The sequence below is a fragment of the Chelonia mydas genome, chromosome 7, assembly GCF_015237465.2.
Source record: "Chelonia mydas isolate rCheMyd1 chromosome 7, rCheMyd1.pri.v2, whole genome shotgun sequence".
NCBI classification, from domain to species: domain Eukaryota; kingdom Metazoa; phylum Chordata; order Testudines; family Cheloniidae; genus Chelonia; species Chelonia mydas.
In genome coordinates this window covers 108,602,046-108,623,002 of record NC_057853.1, presented here as the reverse complement: position 1 = coordinate 108,623,002, position 20,957 = coordinate 108,602,046, and the positions used below count along the sequence as shown (strand labels likewise).

General features: G+C 39.4%; 2 protein-coding genes across 3 annotated transcripts in view; one reads left to right on the top strand and one right to left on the bottom strand.

Moving 5' to 3' along the window:
- The window catches only part of SLC18A2 (solute carrier family 18 member A2), a 50,580-nt gene extending 44,565 nt beyond the window's left edge, over nucleotides 1-6,015 (top strand). The window contains exons 17-18 of one of the 2 annotated variants that reach the window (XR_005226271.2): nucleotides 3,896-4,656; nucleotides 5,412-6,015. Coding sequence is in view for 1 of the 2 variants with exons in the window: in XM_037905470.2 (XP_037761398.1) it covers nucleotides 3,896-4,003 (108 nt within the window). In the remaining variant the exon portion in view is untranslated. Of the gene's footprint in view, nucleotides 1-3,895 lie in introns of both variants that reach the window. The other variant, XM_037905470.2, reaches the window with a different exon arrangement.
- A 2,645-nt stretch (nucleotides 6,016-8,660) lies between these two features.
- The window catches only part of PDZD8 (PDZ domain containing 8), a 141,866-nt gene continuing 129,569 nt past the window's right edge, over nucleotides 8,661-20,957 (bottom strand). Inside the window, exons 4-5 of the mRNA XM_007064224.4 lie at nucleotides 16,124-16,286; nucleotides 8,661-13,281 (exon numbers count right to left, since the gene is read on the bottom strand). Of these exons, the coding sequence (XP_007064286.3) occupies nucleotides 11,081-13,281; nucleotides 16,124-16,286 (2,364 nt within the window). The 3' untranslated portion in view covers nucleotides 8,661-11,080. The remainder of the gene's footprint in view (nucleotides 13,282-16,123; nucleotides 16,287-20,957) is intronic.

The window sequence follows — 20,957 nt, the reverse complement described above, 5'->3', positions numbered from 1 at the left end:
CGTGGCCTGCTTCTTGTTCGCCTCATTCTTTCACTGCTCTCCTATTCCTCTTGCCCTTCCACAGCTCTCTGCTCCTTGAAATCTGCTGCTCCCTCTCCCTTCCCTCCATCACTCCCTCTTCTACTGCCCCTTCCCATTATCTCCTTTCTCCAGTCACCTACATTCCTTCTGCTTGGTCCAAGCCCAAAGATCCTCTTACCACTGGGGCTGATGTACTGCTCTGCTCTTATGCTTCTTCCAGCTGTCTGGCAAGAGGTTAGGAAGGTGCAGCTGCCTGGCTACCATAGGAGACATGATACATCCCCATCATTAGCCCGAACAATGTAGAATTACCAGTATTCTGGTTCCAAGACCCAGACAACCCTACAAACCCAGTATGATACTGGCTACATCATCTCTCCAAGCCCCATGGAACTGCAGGTCTAGCCCAGTACTTCCTCCTAGGGGCCCTGGGTCCTTCCCAACGTGGAAGAATGCTGGCTCTCACCCAAGATGTACTCCTTAAGTGCAGGTGCAGTCACTTTTGCACTTAGGATAGCAAAACGTAATTATGCATGGGCCCTTGTGTTCCATGTGCAGTGACGTCTCTCTGAAAGGTAAGAAGAGAACCACCTGACGTGACTCTGTCACACTTAGTATAGGCACATGCAGAACAGAAAATACTTGCAGAAAATCTGCCAACTGTGGATTCAGCTTACATACAGTTGTACGCAGATTCTGAAGGCAATTCTCCAGAAATTTCTGCAGACTACTCATCATGACCTTTTTAGACTGCAATGATCATTTTGTACAGTGATTAGAGATAGGGACAGGCGAGGAGAAATAACTAAGAACTACTGTTGTTTGCCAGAGATACAAACTGGCAAAGCTCTATAGCTTTGTTTCAGTCTTTGTTACATGAAGATACTTGTTTCTTGGAAAATCTGTTTGAAAGGCAGTAGAAGATTTGGTGAGAGGAAACATAAGAGGGACATTTCCTATCAAAAAGAGAGCCAGCCAAGAAGAGAAAATTCAGGCACTTCAAGAGCAGGAGAGCCTAGTTGCAGCTATGAAAAAAAAACAAAACAAACACCTGGGGTTCCCAAAAAGTGGCCTGAGGAAGGAAGAATAAGCCAGAAGCCAGGGAAGTACGCAGTTTGGAGAAAAACGTATCCTTGGTGAAAGTGATTCAGCTCAGAAAACAGCCAAAGCTTAATTGCTGGAGCGTATCCATGAGGATTGTCGCCACTAGGGTAGTTATAGAACAATGGGGGGCAATTGCCCTTGTCGGTAGTTTTAGGTTCATGTATTTAAACTTACGGATGGTTTTGTTTTTATAAAACATGGATTTTTCATCCCATAAAATTACATTCTTCATGCAAGCCAGGATAGGTGATACATTTTTTTAGTTCAGTTGCCACATTAAACGGATTAAACCACATTAAAGGAAAATGAAAACAGAATTCAAACATAACATGGACAAGCAGCACTTTCCTTCTCTCTGGTCCCTTTTCCCCTTTACTCTTCTCCACTGATCTATTTGGTAAAGCAGTAAGGAGCAGATTATAATGGATGAAAAATCCAAGACTGATGAAGATATATGGAATGACACCATTTTTTCCCATTCAAGTTCGGATATTTGAAGCACTCAAAATGAAATGGAAAATGTAGCTACTCCATCACCATTAGTAAAACTACCCATCATTCATTATAACTTGTGGCATTCCACTAGAATTCAATAGAAGGGGGGGTTGGCATTTAGTTCTGCTTTTGTGAACTCATCATGACCCCGAGTACACATGTAACTAGCAGACTGACCTGTGAATGGCCTATAACCAGCAACCAGGAAACCCAAGAAAAAACAGAACTATTTTTGGGAGCAAAGAAACATTCACTGTACCTTTTAAAAATATATATATATATATACTGTGTAATTTCTAACTAAACTGAGGAAACTTTTAACATTGTATGTAGGCAAGAAATTCTTATAGCTATATTGCTCTAGTTTGATATACAAAGTCTTCCCAAAATGCAGTTTAAAAAAAATCTCAGGGACAACAAGACAAACCACAAAGATAAGCCTTGACACTAATTTGAATTTAACTCTCTTGCAATATATTTAGGAATCTTTTGTATATAAGCAGTTAGACAACTGCACCTTTTTCTTCAGAAATTATATTACTCTCTTGTCAGTAAGTAGCTGCAGTGAAACCATAGGTCAAGTACAGCATCATTGATTGGACCATTTCGTTTTCCTGTGGCAAGAACAGTAGACGAGTAGAAAACACTGTTCATGCATGAGTGCTCAAAGCCAGTTTCCATCTGCCTGTGCTATAGGTGAGCTTTAAAAAAAACAAAAAAAACCCAAAACATCCCACTGTGAAGACAACCAGCTTACTGTTAGCTGTCTTGTTAAGGGCAAAAGGCCAATTTTGGGTTGGAGTAATCCTCACACAACTATTTATACTGATGTAAAAATAGAGGGTCCCTTACCCTCAAAGGCCTTAAAGTCTTGTGTGCAGATTGCTATTTTGCAATTCTATGGAGTGAAATCCTAACCCTATTGCAGTCAAGGGGAGTTTTGTCACTGACTTCAATGAGGCCCGGATTACACCTATGATGTTTAAGTTCTTCAATCAGACATTAATACAGCACCTCATGAGGGGCCCAACCTTGATTGGGGCCTATAAGTGCTACCATAATTCAAATTAAAACTGCATAGTTCACTGTTCTCTAAGTAACTTGTTGCATGTTACTGATCTGGCACTGCTCTGCTTTCAGTTTTGATGAAGAGGACAGAAAGCCGATATCCTACCTTATTAACTTTGCATGATTAATAAAAACCATAATCAATAGAATATCATGTCAATGGTTTGTAGTGGGCTGGCCTTGCATTGCAATAACTGGATTTTTCTAGGCTAGCATTAAATACAAATAAACAGGCCACCAAACTCTGTTCTCACAGACAAGGCCTGATATTACAGTTGCAACTCACAGTGATATTACAGTTGCCACTCACAGCGGCCCAACTTCAGTCAATAAAATTTACACTGGGATATTCCAGGGATTAATTTGGGCTACCAGTTTCACTGGTAACTAAAGGTATGTCTACACTGCAATTAACCCCCACTGGCTGGCCTGTGGCAGCTGACTCAGGATCATGGGGCTGTAGAATTGAAGTGTAGACGTTTGAGCTTGAGCCCAGCCTCTGGGTTCCTCCCCTCTTGCAAGGTCACGGAGCTTGGGTTCCAGCCCGAGCCCCATGGGCCTGTGTCAGCTGACACGTCAGCTGTGGTATTTAATTGCAGTGTAGACATACCTTAAGAGCAGAATTTGGTCCACTGTATAAGACTAGAATAAATGCTACAAGTTTGAATTAGTTTCTGAAACCAGAAAGGAAAATTTTCTCCATGTGTAGGGGGTAACTGGTAATATTATGAACAGTAGTCATGGTGTGGATTATTCATATTGATTTGATGCGTCAGAAGTGGTGGGGAAATCAAGTGACCCAGGATAGAACCATTCCTTAAAGCAATGGTATTCTGCCCTCTTGTGATTCAGATTATTAACAGATGATGATGCAAAATGTAGCTGTAAATTCACTATCTGTAACATACTGGAAAGATAACTCACCTTTCAAGTTAGTGACATAGGGTGAAATCCTGGTCCCACTGAAGTCCTATATATAGAAGTTTTGCCATTGACTTCAATGGGGTCAGGCTTTCACCTATATTCTTTATGGGCTTGATCCTACTCTAGTTGAACTCAAAGGTTTTGCCACTGACTTTAATGAAAGAAGAATCAGTCCCTAAAACAGTGGCTGAAGTTGTGTGGCTTTTTGTGAAAAACAGGCAGCTGCAGACATCATTAAAATGTTTAGCAGATATGCTAATACCCCTGCTCTTTTTTCTTTTAGGCAATACTCATGGATCATAACTGTCCCCTTAAAACAAAAATGTATACTCAGAACACCGTCCAGTCATATCCAATAGGTGATGATGAAGAATCTGAAAGTGATGAATAATATTAAAAGCCATATTATTTTGGTGTACACAATGCAGTGTTTCCTGTGAAACATCTCATACAGAAATATGTTTTAGGTGTACTGTACTTTTAATGGTGAAATAGTAAAGAAACCAAAGGTATATTATTTATTTCCCATGGTTATAACGTAGATTGCCAACTGCCTTATAAAGAGAAAATAACTTTTATAGGGGTTTGTATAGTGTTGAAAATTTTATTTTATGTATTTAATTTTATTAAATATTATACAGTATATTTTTGATTAACTGTGTAGTTAAATCTGTATAAACATTTTAATCCAAACTATAATTTTCTAAATCTTATTCATGGACACTGACATAAGATTTCATAGTTTGGACTCATTAGTGGTAATGAGTTCTTGACAGTAAAATGCTTCTATTAATTATTCCTCTGATTAAAAAAAAGTGAAGTTCAAAGAACACACAACCTATCCAACTCTCAGCTCTTTTAAATGTACTGTGTTCTTTGAAGCACATTCACAAGAGATAAAGTCTAGAATTAAGACAGCACTTTATTACCAGTTGTTCAGCTCAGGGTCATACAGTGCCATCAATTTTGGTTTCTTTGCAGAGCTTCCCTGATGATTCCAAAGGTGAGCTCTGCATAAAATTGATGGCATACTGAGACCTTACGGTAAAAAAATAAAACTTTATTTTTAAAAACAAAAATTGTTTTCAGACATATCAGTGTATTGCTAAAAAAGTTAAAATGTGTTTCTGAAGGATGGGTACTGCTCTAACTCCAGTGACTCTCGCTGGCTCATCCACTAAAGGGTATTGTCACTGGCTTTAGAAGAAACTGTATATTTGCTCTCACACAGGAGATACTATGGTTTCCATCTGATGTGTGAAGGAACGCTGGGCAAATTTCAAGGCAGGAACACACTTTGGATATATAGGGATGAATTGAGAGGCCGGTGTTTGTTGGCTATTAATCTAAAATAGCACTAGGTCAACTAAAGAAATAAAAGATAAGAGTCAAGATTTGTCCTCACATGTATGCTCCCCCTTTCGAGGATTACAGTTGTATCAGAATGAAATTGGGTTTTAAAACTACAGCTGATGTAAATACAGATGTAGCTCCACTGAAATCAGTTCAGCTATGCCAATTTACACCAGCTGAGGATCTGGCCAAGGATATGTAAATGTACAACAAAACCAAAGTTAAAACATTGCCATTACTTTTTCGCCCTGTAATGTAGTCTTAGTTAACCATATATTCTAGGTGCTGGGAAAACTGGATAGAAGAGTATTTGATATCTCCTGCTAAAATTATTTATGTACAAGTGGGCTATTGTACCTTCAAGAGAGAAGGGGCAGCATGAAGCTTTGACATTTACAATTTTTATATTCAGAAGTTTTATTTTTGTCATCTCAACTTTATTTCAGGTACTTCTTACACATTCGTTTCAGGATTTTTATGATTAGTTAAGATCATTGCAGTACCACAGTATTTACATTTAACATCTTACTTAAAGGACTCCACTTTGGTAGCTTTAACTAAAAACTATTTTACACTGATTTGCCTACACTTCTAGAAATTTTGTTTGTATGTTTCTTTTATTTGAAAATGAAGTCAAATGATAAATTTAGCCAAAATAATGGAAAAGTAACAGATAGCTCATTATCAATACCTCTAGTTATTTGATGAGACTAAATCTAATGCAATGAAAGTACTGCATTAGACACTCTAGTTATCTGCACTGAGAAAAATCAAACTGTTAAAGTAAACACAACAAAAAACTGAAGTGTTTTTATCTAGTGTTGTGTACATGTAGTTTTTGTTTGTAAATGAAAATCTTTATGTGCCTTCTTTCATGTATCAGCAGATGTTTCATGTACTACAGCAGATACTCTATGTTTACATATGGTTTTGTAAAGCATATATAGTATGGTCAGAAAGTATGGAAATGCTGTGAATCAAATCTCAAGTATTGCTTTGTTGATAATTATGCAGTAAGACTACATAAAATAAATAAAAAGTAATGTGAAATAAATTCATGATTTATTGCAACAATACGGTAACTATCTCACCATTTTCTATGCTGTTATGGTTTGCACACACCAAGAAGTGGAAAGAAGGTAATCAGAATTGATCAACCTCCTTGGAAAGGTTTCAGAGGAGCAGCCATGTTAGTCTGTATCCGCAAAAAGAACAGGAGTACTTGTGGCACCTTAGAGACTAACAAATTTATTTGAGCATAAGTACTCCTTTTCTCTTAGGAAAGCAACATTTAACTCATACCTAGTCTATTTATGATTTCTAACAGGCAGGTTAAACGTTTCCACACCAGGAGACAAGAGGCCTGTGTATAACCTGCTAATGTAAAATGAGCTCCCAAGCAATCTGACAAATGACTTTCGATTCAAATTTTAATTTTTGTAAACTGTTCTAATAAATAATGCAGAAAGATGTAGAAGGGATTACAAGGCATACAGGAGCCTGTTCATTCCTGAATGGACATGTGTAAGTAAATAGTTATAAGACCACACCACAGCAGGAATCGACTTATTACAAAGTATGAAGGATCACAGCAGAGTCTGAAAACTGACTTATGCTAGTAACTACTTTTGCATGTGGCTGTCTTCTATTATATTTTATTGATGCAATAGGTTTGACAGCATTTCTGTAGCTTCCAATTCTCTTACAATACAAGAAAATGATTCTTTTCATGCCCCACAAAGTATCTGGAAGACAAACATTTTTAATACAACAGAGACGGAGATTTGGCAAGTCTGTCAACAGTTCCTTCAGTCCACTGCATTGGTTGCAACATCAACTATATGTAAAACTGCCATGCAGCGCAATATCCTTTCTACAGTTTTCTTTAATAGAAGCAGTTTGTATTTTCAAGTTTAGCATTTTTTTAAAATAGCTTCAACTGTGAGATTTATCAATGAATCTAGTTGCATGACTAGGTAATGGTACATATGAAATTCATGTTTTGATGAGTGAAATGAGTGAGAAATGTGGTCTTCATATATGACTGCGTGTGTTTGGGATTTGGATTTTTCAGTGTGCAACAGGGCAGTAAAATAGATTATTAGAATTTGTCATGACCTTGAAATTTGTTTCCAAACAATTCTCTGCCTTAAAATGTTTACATCATACAAATTTGTAGATCAATTTAAAAAAAAAAAAATCAAATGTCAGTAAGTCTTTTACTTTGTTTTTGTGAACATCTCTGGTTGATATCAATTGTTCAGTGGAATTTATTGCCCTGAAGTTGGATCTATAATACTAACATTTAAATTTTAATTAGCATACCGTATATTCACCTGGATGAAGTGCAATCACCAATTGCATTAATCAGTGTATTTTTTATGTTCATATTTAGAAACATAAGTTGCTACATTTAGAAGGGCCTATCAAGAAAAAGGTAGAATGTCCTGTTCACTGGATTTATTTTTGCATTTTTCTTGATCAATTAAGAATTTGTTTTAAAATGAAAATTAAGGGAGACATTCACATTGCTACACAAATCCCAAGTAAATGAGCTTTGTGAGAGAGACCCTCGAGGAGAGATTCAGGGGGTCAGCTCAGTCCTCTTCAAGCGAGGGGCAGAGTGCAGAACAAGTGGACTGTGGCTCTATGTATCCCCTCTCTGTGGGGTTTCTAGTCAGCGTATCCAAACATATCATAGCCCAGCTGGCTGTGCCCTATCACTCTGCCCCCAACCCACCCACATACCATGGAGACAATGGGCACAGTGAAGACCCCCTGTATGGCCTCTCTCCCTTCCTTCCCCCCCCCCGCCCATCCCCGATCCATGCCATAGAACCATGAAAATTCTGCTGTACTTTGGGTCTTCTGTGGCCATGGAGGAACAGGTGGATTTCATCTAAAATCAGTATTAACAACCCAATGGTACGGCATGGCTGTAATTATATTTACCTTTAACCACATGGGAAACTTTGAAAAACATTCTGTTTAGGAATAACTCTGCTGCTGTCATTTAGTGTATTTTTCTATCCCTATTTCCCCTAAAAAATATTTGCTGCTTAATAGCTTACGTGCTTTGCTACTCCTCCTCCTCCTGTAGTTACAAATGTCTATTTATGACAAAGTACACATTGCAGGAGAATACAGATAGGGAATTGGCAGGAGGAACAGATAAAGTGAGTTAGTAAACTGCAAGGATTCTATTTTTAAAAAAAATGTTACAGGGAATAAAAAAATAAAGCACAAGGAAGAAAAAATATAGGATAGATCAGAATTATTCTTAAACAGAGTGAGTCAGATTGTTCCCTGGTGTAACTCCATTGACAGTCATTATTACCATCATTAGAAGTAGTAGTATTTGTACAGTGCCCAGAAGTCTTAATCAAGGATGTGAGTCCTGCTGTTCTAGGCACTCTGCAAACACTGACAGAGTTACACCATGTATTTATTTGGCCCAATGTTTTTGAAAAACTTCCATACTTTTTAAATTGTGCTGAGTGTAATAAAAATGCATATGCTAAATACAGAGAATGCATTAAAGGCTTACACAGCAATCAGTAATTTTACTTTTCTATAAACATATATTCTCTTCCCCCCCCAAAGGTACTGTGCTTTCTAAATTATCATACCTTAAATAGTAATATTTTTAAAATATTGCATTGCAGTAGTTTAACAGTGCAAAGAAGTAACTGATCATTTAGCAAAACTATTTTATTAAAGCTTGTTCTCATGATAAAATCATAGCCAACAAAATCATCAGGCAGAGTTTCTGTAACTATGTGTAGCTGCCACCTAGCTACATATCACTAAATCAAATATATTCTCATTTTCTGTGGTATTCTTTATTTTCAGCTATTTACAGGAAAGCAAAGATTACATTAGGAATGCAGTATTACAGCTTTTCCTCAAAAGTCAGTGTTTATTGTAATTAATGCCAGATAAGATTTTTATGTTTTCCTTATCACTCAAATACAGCTATTTCCCCTCCCCATTCAACATATTTAAAAATATTGCACTACATTTTTTGTTTTACAATCATTATTAGCACTGTTATATGAAGAAAATTATATCCAGCTTTTCATATCCATTGTATTACACAATTATAGAATTTAAAATATGGAATATGTTTTTGTGAAAAAACAAAACTTATGTTATTTCTGCAGCTTCTTCATGCCTGGCAGAGTTTAATGATGTACTTGGATATACCTGAAAGCTCTTATGGTAATCAGATCATCACCAATGGTGAGCTACTCAAAAATAAAATGTGAAAGACATACTATGCATTTTAATCAGGTAGATGGTTAAACAACTATTTTAGTCATTAAAAGGATTTTATTCTGAAGCAGAATTTTAAAAAGTGTAATACATGCCTATTTGAGCATGGACAGTGTTTTCCACACATCAGCTAAATAATCATCAGGTGCCCCAAAACTTCACAAAAAAAAAGGGTGAGTAGTTGCATGAGTGCAAGTAAATGACTTTACTTAAAAGTACAAATAGGTTTTTCCTGCTAAAACTATTGTTTTTTGTTTTTGTCTATCACAAAATAAATTGAGACATAAATTGAACAGAATACTATGTTAGTGTCTGCCTGCCAATTAAAATCATTAAAAAAAAAAAAAAAAAAAAAAAAACAATGTAACTGTATTAGCTTCACTGTTGTTTGCACAAAGGCCTATTTGCTACAATCCATGATACAATACAGTACCTAAAAGAAAGATGAAAACAATATATCGTCTATCTACATATACAAGATGAAGCCTCAAGACACATTTATAATAAATGAATAGGAATATCATACTTAGCCAGACGATGCTAGAATCCAAAACTTCACCCAACACAAGACCAGATGGTTCTTTTCAAAAAGTGCTGGCCAAATTCCGCCTCACCTCTATTGGACTTATTTGTTTTGATCCAATGCAAAGATGTTATACTTTGCTGAATAAGATGGTCTTTTTACTCAGACTGTTTCTTCTGGTTGAGTGGCTGAATGCAGTTCAGTAATGCATGGTGACACCAGAAGTGTTGAGACATGTAGCATATAGTGATTCTGTTTAAATATGAAATTTATTTTGCACTTAGAATCTGTGGGTGGCAAAATAAATCTTAAACCTTTTGAAATCTTAAACATCCTTGCATGCCTTTGCAAGGAGAGTGGTAATGCTAATTCTAAGAATCCACATTTTAGAACTGCAATTTTCCTTTAATAGGTTAAAATGTTATAACATTTAAAAATGTGATTATATTCTATAAGGCTGCCAGCTATTTTTATCTTAATAAAAATAATATTGCTACTTTTGCGGGACTAGTCCAATAAAATTACTAAACAGTATTGGTACATACTTATGTATTATATTCAAACAGGGTTTAATATCCCAAAGGTCTAAGGAGGAAATATTTTGTTTGGTACAGCATAACTACATATCGGATTAGCCACAACTTTTCAAAAGTTATCTGTGTTTAACAAAAGTATAGAAAGCAAGCAACTTGATATGTAATACCACCTTTACTGGACAGTTATTATAAACAGACAAAATAAAAGCCACAGTGTTTGTTTTCATGATACATTTGGCAAAAAATATACATCTATTCAGAAGACATAAATCAATGCAACATGATCAAAATTTCAAAACCTGGTCCCTCAATGATTGCTGTGTTGTCATCAGTTTAGGCATGCAGCAAGCTCGCAAATGTTTTCATCATATAATGGAAATCAAACATTTCAAAAATCCTGACAATTTCCTGTTTAAATCACTAATTCAAAAACAAAAAAGGTCAATAATGCACAAAGGACACCACATATACATTAACATGAAATGTTAGCTTACATAATTTGAAAAAAGTTAAAAATAAATTATTAAAAATAAACTCCCAGTATAAACCCAAAAATGTAGTTTTAACACAACTTGAACCAGCCAGTTTAACAAAATGGTGGTACTGTAGCTGGAAAAATACCTCTGCTAACCTTACTCTTACACAGGCAAATAACTGTGGTGAAGCAGGTCATGTACATTGTACCAGTGTTTAATTAAATTTTGACTTATCTGATTTTTTTTTTTATTAAGTGCAAAGTATTCTTTTCAATCCATTCTTCCGAAAGCCAAATATGCAACTATCAGTCAACTGAATGAGGAGTATCAAGCGGTTCTTCTGATATGCTGTTGAATGTTGGGGCCTCTGTCACACTGACATCTTCATGATCCATTTCTTCTGTAGTACTAGAGTCTTCTGCATATTTAGTCATTTTCCTGGATTGCTGGTCTAAAGGTGTATTTTCCAAAGATTCTATATCCTCAATGCCTGCTCTGTAGTGGATCATAAGCAGTGTAAGGGCTTGCAGTCTTTCACCTGATTTAGCCAATGCAGCAGAAATTAGTGCTTTTTTCCTTGCATCACTTGTCTCTTTTTCTTCTCGAATGAGTGAATTATTATTTTCCAATTCTTGGTCTATTTCATTCTGCAGCTTATCCAACATGAACTCTAATTTCTGGAACCTTTCCTCTGTAGGCAAGCTTTTATAGAGATCACGGCCAATTTCTTTTACTGCAACGAAGACATTGTCATCTAGTCCTCCCTCCTTTTTTGCTAACTTTATCCCTGTGCTAGCTGCACGTTTTGAGGGACTATTTGTACTGCAAATTTCAGTGTCACTGCTTTCATTATCTGAAGTGTTTGGAGTGTGCTTTGGTGAAGGTTCTACAATGTCCATCCCTGGCTCAACAAGGCGAGCTTTAGGGACTTGACGAAGATTTAACAAACGGGTACTTGTGTTGATGATATGTCTTGTTAAACCTGTGGTTTTGTTCACAGATTTAGATTCTGAATCAACACGAGAGGATACAGCTTGAGGAGCTTCCTGCCCCTCCATCCTATAACTTCCCATAATTCGGTCAAGTCTCCTTTCAGCTCCTACACAAAATGGGGTTTCAGTTAGACATTTTTCTTGACATTTTTTATGACAAACATAAGCACAGAGCATGCACTGGGAAGCTGCTTTAGTCCAAACCTTCTTTTTGCAGTAGTCACACCAGGTTGGATTCTGGAACTGAGTATCTTGAAAATTATGCTTGTTTTCTGTAAAAATCATTTGTCCCAGATAAGGATCCTCTTTCTGAAGTGCATGAACTTCTTCTACCAAATTATATTCCTTTTCTTTCTCCAGCAGAAAACTTGAGTCTTCTGGTTCCCCTTCTTTTAGATATTTAAAGTGTAAAGTTATATCGCCATAGCAAAACTTTTCATTGAATCCCTTATGCACTGTCAAATTGCGCAAAGCAGTTCTAGTGACTGCTGCTTTCGGCGCAGGAGCGTTTAATCTAAGTGTTCTAAGGTATTCCATGGATGATGTAGCTATACAATCTAAAGCAATTTCTTCAAGTTTTATACTTACGTGTCCTAAACAGATAAGACCACCCATTTTGAAAGGGTCTCTGCACCAAAGTGCAATATTAAGGTACTTATGGTATCCTTCCACTTCAAATATACAGGAGGATGCCCTTATCCTTGCCCATCGACCTTGTCGATTGCGATAAGGAATTTCTGGTGATTCCCATGAATGATGGTCATCTCCACTTTCCTTAGAACTACGTGAATTTTCTGAAATTGTATCTTTTACTATTTCTGGTTTTGTTACTGGTGGTTTTGATATCACTGGGTCTTCCACTTGATCATTATTTTTTGTTACCTTTTCTGTGCATTTATCTCCATTGTTTGCAGGTGGAGGAGGCCTCTCTGGTTTTTCGGAAGATATGTCTCCTGTTTCTAACAGATTTTGAGTTTCACTAGAAGGCAAAGTAAGTTTAATTTGTGGCCTAGGTGGGACAGGAGGTTTAGTACTGCTCCCCTGAGGTGGTCTAACTGATTGCTGTGATGTGTCCTGACCCTCGGAACTTTTGGGCACGACCAGTTTGACTCCATCTTTTGGTTGTGTTTTTAAAGTTGTCTGATAATTTCCTAAATGTAGCTTGCGATTTAGAATTGGAGATATTGTTCCAAGTGGTTTAGTAGCAAATGTTACTACAGAACGTTTGGGACTCTGAGTTGTTGGCATCTCTTCTTTGAACTCAGGTGACTTTATCTCACAAGCTAAATCTTCAAATTCTGAATCCAGTTCTTTGTTATCAGCATCTGTTGAAACACTAGCTTGTTCCTCTTCGGGGTGTGCCAGAAAAGCAGGGTCTTCGAACTGTCCAAAACCATCCTGCAGGGCTGCACCATGCTGATTATAACCAACGGGCCTTTCATAGAACACTAAAACTCTGTCGCCAGCCTGCTTAATAAGCTTTAGCACTTGAACAGTCGATGTGATTTTAACTCCTATAAAAAAAAAAAAAAAGGAAAAGAAAAATTAGCAAACGTGAAAGAAAAAAGACACCAGTGTCCAAAATCAATACACAAATTCATTCAAATCTGTAATATTGAATAATAATATTGTTATTAATAAAGGGGAACAGTAAAGCTATTATGATAAAAAGATCCCAACTGGAAGGTAATAATAGTGGGATTCTTTTAATTATTCTTACCGAAGTAGAACAGTATTGGTGTGGGGGAAAAAGAATAATTGATAAAAAACATTTTACTATGAAACTAAAAATGAATGGGTGCACACTGTGGATTTTTAGTAGTATTTAGCACCCAGACACTAGAAGGATGGGTACCTGCCTTAGAAATATGCATAACTCAAATAATAAAGGTAGCGTTAGGCTAACAAACAAATCAGCACCAGTACATTAACAGCAGCATGTAGGCACAGTGGCCAAGAATCTCAGCTGGGCTCAGTGGTGGGAGGAGGTGAAGATGGCTCTAAGCCAGAGGTGGGTGAACTACGGCCCGTGGGCCACATCCGGGCCACGGGACCCTCCTTCCTGCCCGGCCCCTGAGCTCCTGGCCCAGAAGGCTAGCCCCCGGTGTTCCCCTTCCCCCGCAGCCTCAGCTCACTGCGGTGGCGGGGCTGCGAGCTCCTGGGGCAGCGCAGCTGCAGAGCCTGGCCTGACCCGGTGCTCTGTGCTGCGCGGTGTGTGGCTGGCTCCAGCTGGTGGCACGGCTGTAGCGCCGCCAGCCACCGGTGCTCCAGGCAGTGCGGTAAGGGGGCAGGGAGCTGGGCGGTAAAGAGGGCAGGGGAGGTGGTCAGGGGCTGGGGGTGTGGATAAGGGTCAGGGTGGTTAGAGGGTGGGGAACAGGGGGGTTGAATGGGGGCAGGGGTCCCGGGGTCAGTCAGGAAGGAGGGGGGTTTGGATGGGGGCAGCGGGGGGCGGTCAGGAGACTGGGAGCGGGGGGTTGGATGGGGCAGGAGTCCCGGGGCGGTGGGGGGGAAGGGGCCAGGCCACACCTGGCTGTTTGGGGAGGCACAGCCTCCCCTAACCGGCCCACCATACAATTTCCAAAACCCGATGTGGCCCACCCCTGCTCTAAGCAATCTATTTTCCTGATCCTGACCCCCAGGCATAGCCTAGACTGATACCTAAGCATCGCTCTAAGGCCCTTATTCAGCCAGGTACTTAAGGATGTGCTTAATTTAACTATGTAAATAGTTAAATGAAGTCAATGAAGTCCATGGGTGATGTAAGGCGGGCGATACCAGCTTCATGCCAGCCAAGAATTCTGTTGGGGTAATCCTCAGCTGCCTGTCCGAGTCAGCTTGAAATCCCTTTTAGACCGCTAGAGCAATGCAATGAGAATTTAGGCAGGGCCCAGGATCTGGCCCATTCTGTCATTCAGTTTAACACTATAATGTAAATCTGTTTATTGCTAGAGTTCCATGGGGTCACGAACAGAAGTAGACTCTGTGGTCTGAATCACTGGATGTCTTTCCTGCACCTGAGTACACGGGCATTTGATTCAGGGTTTGGCCCTGTTTGAAACCCTAGCATGCCCTCCTGCTGAAGCATGGAACTGCATTATTGGTGACCTGAAATGGTTTAAATAATTGTCTGACTTATTCGGTGAGTCTCAGGAAAAGAGTAGATGGTGACTCATGATCTGGCTCTGTGAACAAGGCCTTGTCCTGCTTGCCATAGCAATCTGAACAATTCAGCATATTATTTTACCATAACTGGATACTTCATTTTCACTTCAATGAGACATGACATTTACACATCTATTTAGAGACAACTGTAACAGCTGTATCTTCTTAATTTTCATATTGGTAATTATGAAGATAATAAATATGCAAAAGAAATGGACCGTTTTTAGATTTTCAATCAACTGCTAACAAAAACAGCATCTAGTAAACTATTTTAAAAAGAAATAGAGAGGTTACTAGAATCAGTGGTTGACCACGGTTTAATACCACAGTAGTCTCTGTTGGACAAAGAGCAGCTATACACTCCATATAGATATGGTCCATATAGCGTCAAAATCTTCCTGTTGAGAGAGTTGAATTCCATTTTTAACTATGGTCTGTGAGCCCAGGTGTCATTTTAGGACAACATACTACACTCAGTCCACACCAGGATTTCCAGTGATGTCAAGGGAGGTTTGCACAAAGATCAAGGATACGTCATGGCTTTTATGCAGCAACTAAACTTTCAATTAACATTAGCCAAAATTTGCAAATCTGGGTACCTAAAGTACTCTTAAGTAATATTTCAGCTCCAAAATAAAAGTGGGCAGAGGGTCAGACGTGATGAGAACCTACAGCTCCCAATATGGAAATGGTACTTTCATACTCAACAAATCTCCTTGGGTCACATTTGAGTTGTATGTGATTATTTTACAGTCAGAAATAACTTCACGCTCCTGTTAGCACTTCAGAGCCAACACTGGGTTTGCAGGCCTGGGAGACAGAAATACTCTATTTTGCTTTTTAAGTAAGCAGATGTTATAGTAAAAAAACATTAAAAGATGATGAACAGGGAACCCCACAATGCTGTTTTTAGAGCTGTGAAGAGCATAACTACACTTCAAATGTTTCTTCAACTGTTTGGATTTACATCAAGTATAGAATAAATGTTTTAATACGCAAGTAAATGGGTCACAGTTAAATTATACACCTTAGGTGGCCATAAATACACAAAAGCTAATGTAACAATAGGAGACTGGTTTTTGTTGTTGTTGTTTTAAACAGCATTTTACTTGAATAAAACTGATTACTGCTCTTTTGTAACAACAAACTACTGGTTTTTTAAAAAACAAACAAACAAATGACGTGATTGCTCACCTCCAATCGCTATAAGTCTATCTCCTCGTTGGAGATCAGCAGCTGCGGCAGGTGAGTTTGGTGTAACAGTTTCAACAACAACATATCCTCCATCCTCTTCCTTAGACGGCACTAGACGGAGAGTGAGTCCAACACTTTGTAAATTCCCTTTAATTAGTTCTGCCTGGAAAGAAAAGACGTTAAGTTTATTGGAATTCAGTGGCTAACTGACAATGTTTCAATAGTTAGTTACAATCAATCATATATTTATAGAATGAAAATAATTATAAAAATAGGCATTATGAAACACAGAATATAAATCATTTTTTTGACTGTATAGGGATCCACTTGACTTCAAGAGGCACTGGATCAGGTCCTATATTCACCATTTGCTAAGCCAGTTAATAGTTGGGGGAAAAGAAATAAAACCTCACCAATTCTCAAGACTATATGTACTGTAACTTCTACATTAAAAGGTAGTATAAGAAATTCCCATTTATACATATTGTACAAAAAATTAAAAATATTATACAGATATATACACACTCATGTGTCAGATCCTCAACAGCTAAACTGTACAAATGCAATTCAGGAGGGAAATGGAGCTTAAAGATCACCTTTGCAATGCTCTGATCCGGCTGAAGCTGCATGTAGGCTGCTCCCCCGTACTTATTTCTATATATATTTTAGTATGGCTTCAAGGTTTTGGTAACAGAGCATCAAAACCATTCACTTTTAGGATGCTATTTTGTATGTAACACATTATATTTGAACCATTTGGCTATCTACTGTACTTCTGCCAAAGTACTTTTCTATCCATTTGAGACATTGCAAGTTCCCCTATGTCTAGTCTCTCAGCTTGAAGGAGTGAAATTTAATTTGCTTTTTTCGAGACATTGAGACACACTGAGGACTGCTGTTTTCAGAAATCCTCTAAAGGAAACTTTTTATTTGCTTTCAATTTACTGAGTTTAGGTAAGCAGTTTCCCCCCCTTCCCTGAGCCACTATTCAATTGTCTATGTTTGAACTGTCTGGAGTTTATCCTCCTCTTTTGAGTGTGTGTTGGTTTGCTCAATATCATAAGATGACTTTTGTATATGAAGCAGATTACTTACAAGACCCTTTCCCTGACCATACCTGGCTTTATCAATGTCCCTTTGCTATAGTCATGACACTCAGGGCAGTCTTGTTTTTTGATGAATAGTTAAGTTTTGTACCATACTTTGTAGATATAAAAGTGCTATGAACTACAATTAATTTTCTTCTTTTACCTAAAAATGGTCTTGTGGTTAAGGCAGGAGATCTGGGTTTACTTCCCAGCTCTGAGGCAGACTTTCTGTGTGAACCTGGGCAAAGCATGTAATCTCTCTGTGCTTCAGGTCTCCATCTATATAATGGGGATAATATTTTCTTTCAGGTTTCAGAGTAACAGCCGTGTTAGTCTGTATTCGCAAAAAGAAAAGGAGTACTTGTGGCACCTTAGAGACTAACCAATTTATTTGAGCATGAGCTTTCGTGAGCTACAGCTCACTTCATCGGATGCATCGCTGTAGCTCACGAAAGCTTATGCTCAAATAAATGTGTTAGTCTCAAAGGTGCCACAAGTCCTCCTTTTCTTTTTTCAATTTCTTAGCTCCTCCTATTCCATTCTATGTCAGAGACAACTCTAGTATTAGTGTTGCTTAGCAACAGGCTATTCAGTTAGGATTAAAAAACAAATAGAAAAGTTTATTAGAAATATTTTTGGAAGAAAGTATAGACGTTTTATAAAAGGCCTATTACACGGAAAGAGACTCTTGACACAGTAATACACTTTTCACTTCATCAAGTTCATAGAGTGACTTTAGGTTATGTAGCTTTGCATATGACAGGATTAGAAGACTACTATTGATGGCAAGAGACTGACAAGAAAGAACTGTGTCTTTGATAAGAAAGTGACAGGAAAAAACAGGATGATTCCCATCTTATCTGCATTAGGGTTAGCAAGTTTTTAAAATTTAATTGCACTGTATTAATACTTCTTTGGAGCCTTTCTGCCATCTATTGTAATGGTCTACAGTCCTTTATTAAATCTAATTCAAAATAATGAACCTCAGTCCATGGAGTCTGGAATCAATTAACAAAATGGGATATTTCGATGTCATGGTAAGGAGGAAAAGGCTGGGGTCTGGTCTGTCAGTTTTGCGATATCTAAGGAGAAGAGTTCTGTTACCCTAGTCACAGGCGCTGGCTTCTAATTTTCCCTGAGGGTGCTCAACCCCTGCTCAGCTCCAGGCCCTGCCGCCACGCCACCCCTTCCCCCAAGACCCCAAGCCACCCCTTCCTCCAAGCCCCCCCGACCTCCCAGTGCCTCCTGCATGCTGCGGAACACCTGTTCTGCAGCCTGTAGGAGGCACTCGGAGGGAGGGAGGGGGAGGAGTTGATCGGCGGGGGCCACAGGCGGGTGGGAGTGGGGGGAGGGAGGGTAGCTTGGCTGACAGTGGGTGCTAAGCACCTGCTAATTTTTCTTCGTGGGTGCTCCAGTCCTGGAGCACCCATGGAGTCGGCACCTATGATCCTAGTCCTGAATTCCCTGATCATTGAGGTAACTGCTCAGAAAGCTTGGCTTTCGTAATATTTTGAGAGTTGCTTTTCCAACAGGGTCAAAGTGTGGATGGACAAACGTCTCAGGATTATTTCTAAGTTCATTTTGAAGACAGTAATAACTTATTTGAAAACTAGTACCTGACAAGATGGCCTCTAATACAGTGCCTTTTGGTGTGAGGTAGCAATGACCACTAAATGGACTTAATATTAGTTCTGAGCAGTTAAAATATGTGGATGGGGAGGAATGGAAATGGAGGTAACTGACTACAGTGCCTAGCACAACAAGCCCCAGTCCAGATCATGGCATTTGGACACTAGCCTCATAACAATAAAAATATACACTAATAATAATGTGTGATAAATGTTTGAAAAAAATAATTACCAATAACTCTAGCTCTTAGAGAGCTTGTCAGCACAGATCCCCATTTCTGGAAGGGGCACTCTAAAGCACTGAGTTGGAACCTTCTAGAAAGCGCTGAGCATTAGGATCACACATGCACTTCCTGGAAAAAACGGTTACCTACCTGTACATAACTGTTGTTCTTTGAAATGTGGGTGCAGACATGTATTCCACTCAGATGCTCAGCGCAGCAAAGCCAGAGAACTTTGCCTTGCAGTACCCCATAAGATGGCGCTGGTGACCTATGACTCCTAAACCCCTCCCTGGCTATTTACGGGTAGCATTGCCCTACCTGCTCAGGTCCTTCACACCAAACTTCAGAGTTGAGATTCCAGAGCAGAGTGGATGGAGGATGGGTTGTGGAATACATAACTACACATGTAGAAAAACAACAGTTACTGTACAGGCAGGAAACCATCTTTTCCTCTTCCAGTGGGTTGCAGATGTGTATTCCACTCAGGTGACTCACTAGCAGTATCAGAAGGAGATGGGGCTCGGAGTCTCCTTAAAGACTAACTGCAGGACTGCTTTCCCTGTAAGAGGAAAATCAGGTTGAACTGGCTCAGGAAGAATGAACTCAGAGTATGTCTGCAATGGAGATGGCTTGGGAAGAAAGACTGCAGCTGGGATTGGAGATCTTGCCCTGGGCTGGGTTGAAGAACTGGATCTTGCAGACTGAGAAATATCCCAGGGATTCCAAGGAAGCCATTGAGAATAAGGGTAGGGCACTGATGGCCAGCAGGTACTAGGCCAGGAGCCCCTATATCTACTGCAGCAAAGGTGACAATCTCTGTACTGATGGTGGTCCAAGGACAGTTGCAACGACTTCTGAGAGTGTTGCTTGGAAGGCAAGGGAGAGGAAGATAATTATCCTGAACTCGATCCCGATGAGCCCTGGAAGTGCCTGATGGTAGCAGAGGAGCCACTCCTGACAGAGAAAGCAAATGACCAGTCTTGTCCGAAAACGAATATGGAGATGGCATCAGTACTGAGGATGGATGAGCAGTTGACGCCTTCAGTGTCAAAACAGGCATAGCACTTCCGTGCAGTATCACAACAAAATATGGTAACCAGAGCTGAGGCCAGTACCACCTAAGATGAGGTCTGCAGTTAAGATACCTTCAGTGCCAAAGATAGCATCTGCACTGATGGACCAGTCAGTGCTGAAAAGGCAGCTGACCACCCCCCAGCCTCCACAACTCTGCACTCTGAGTCTTAGGGAATGCAGAACATGGTGCCGACAAATGAGACGACTGTGACCAGACCACTTGGTGCCAAGGGCACAGCGGCAGCAGTAGGCGTGGCAGCTGAATGTTCCTGAATTACTGGGGAATCTGAAACAGAGAGGCAATGCAGGTCTGATGCCACCTGCTATGCCAACGACATAGGGACAGTTGGTACTAACACTGACGTCAGTACTGGACTCAATGGATGCCCTGTTACTGGAGTCACTGGTACAGTATCCAACTGATCTCTGTGTGGTACTGGGGAGCAGTAAGATGGCCCCACTCCATCCTGAATATTAGAAGAATCACAGTGCCGGTCAGCACTCCTCTTAGAAGATGAAGAGGAATCTCTCAGAGTCCTAGAATGGCCTTGGTTTGTCTCGTGGGAACTCTTCCTCAGAGAGCCAGAGGCTACAAAAGGCTCTGCCGGAGCAGATGATCTGCAGAGGCGTCTGATGCTGAAGCTGGTCTTATGGCCTGCTCCAGAAGGTGCTGTTTAAGGTGTAAGTCCCTCACCGCTTGCATTCCCTTCTTGAACTACCTGCAGATGGAGTACCTTTCCTTAATGTGCCCCTCTCCCAGGAACAATAAGCAGAAAATGTGTGGGGGTCATTATTAGGAATTGCCAGCCCACTTAATGGG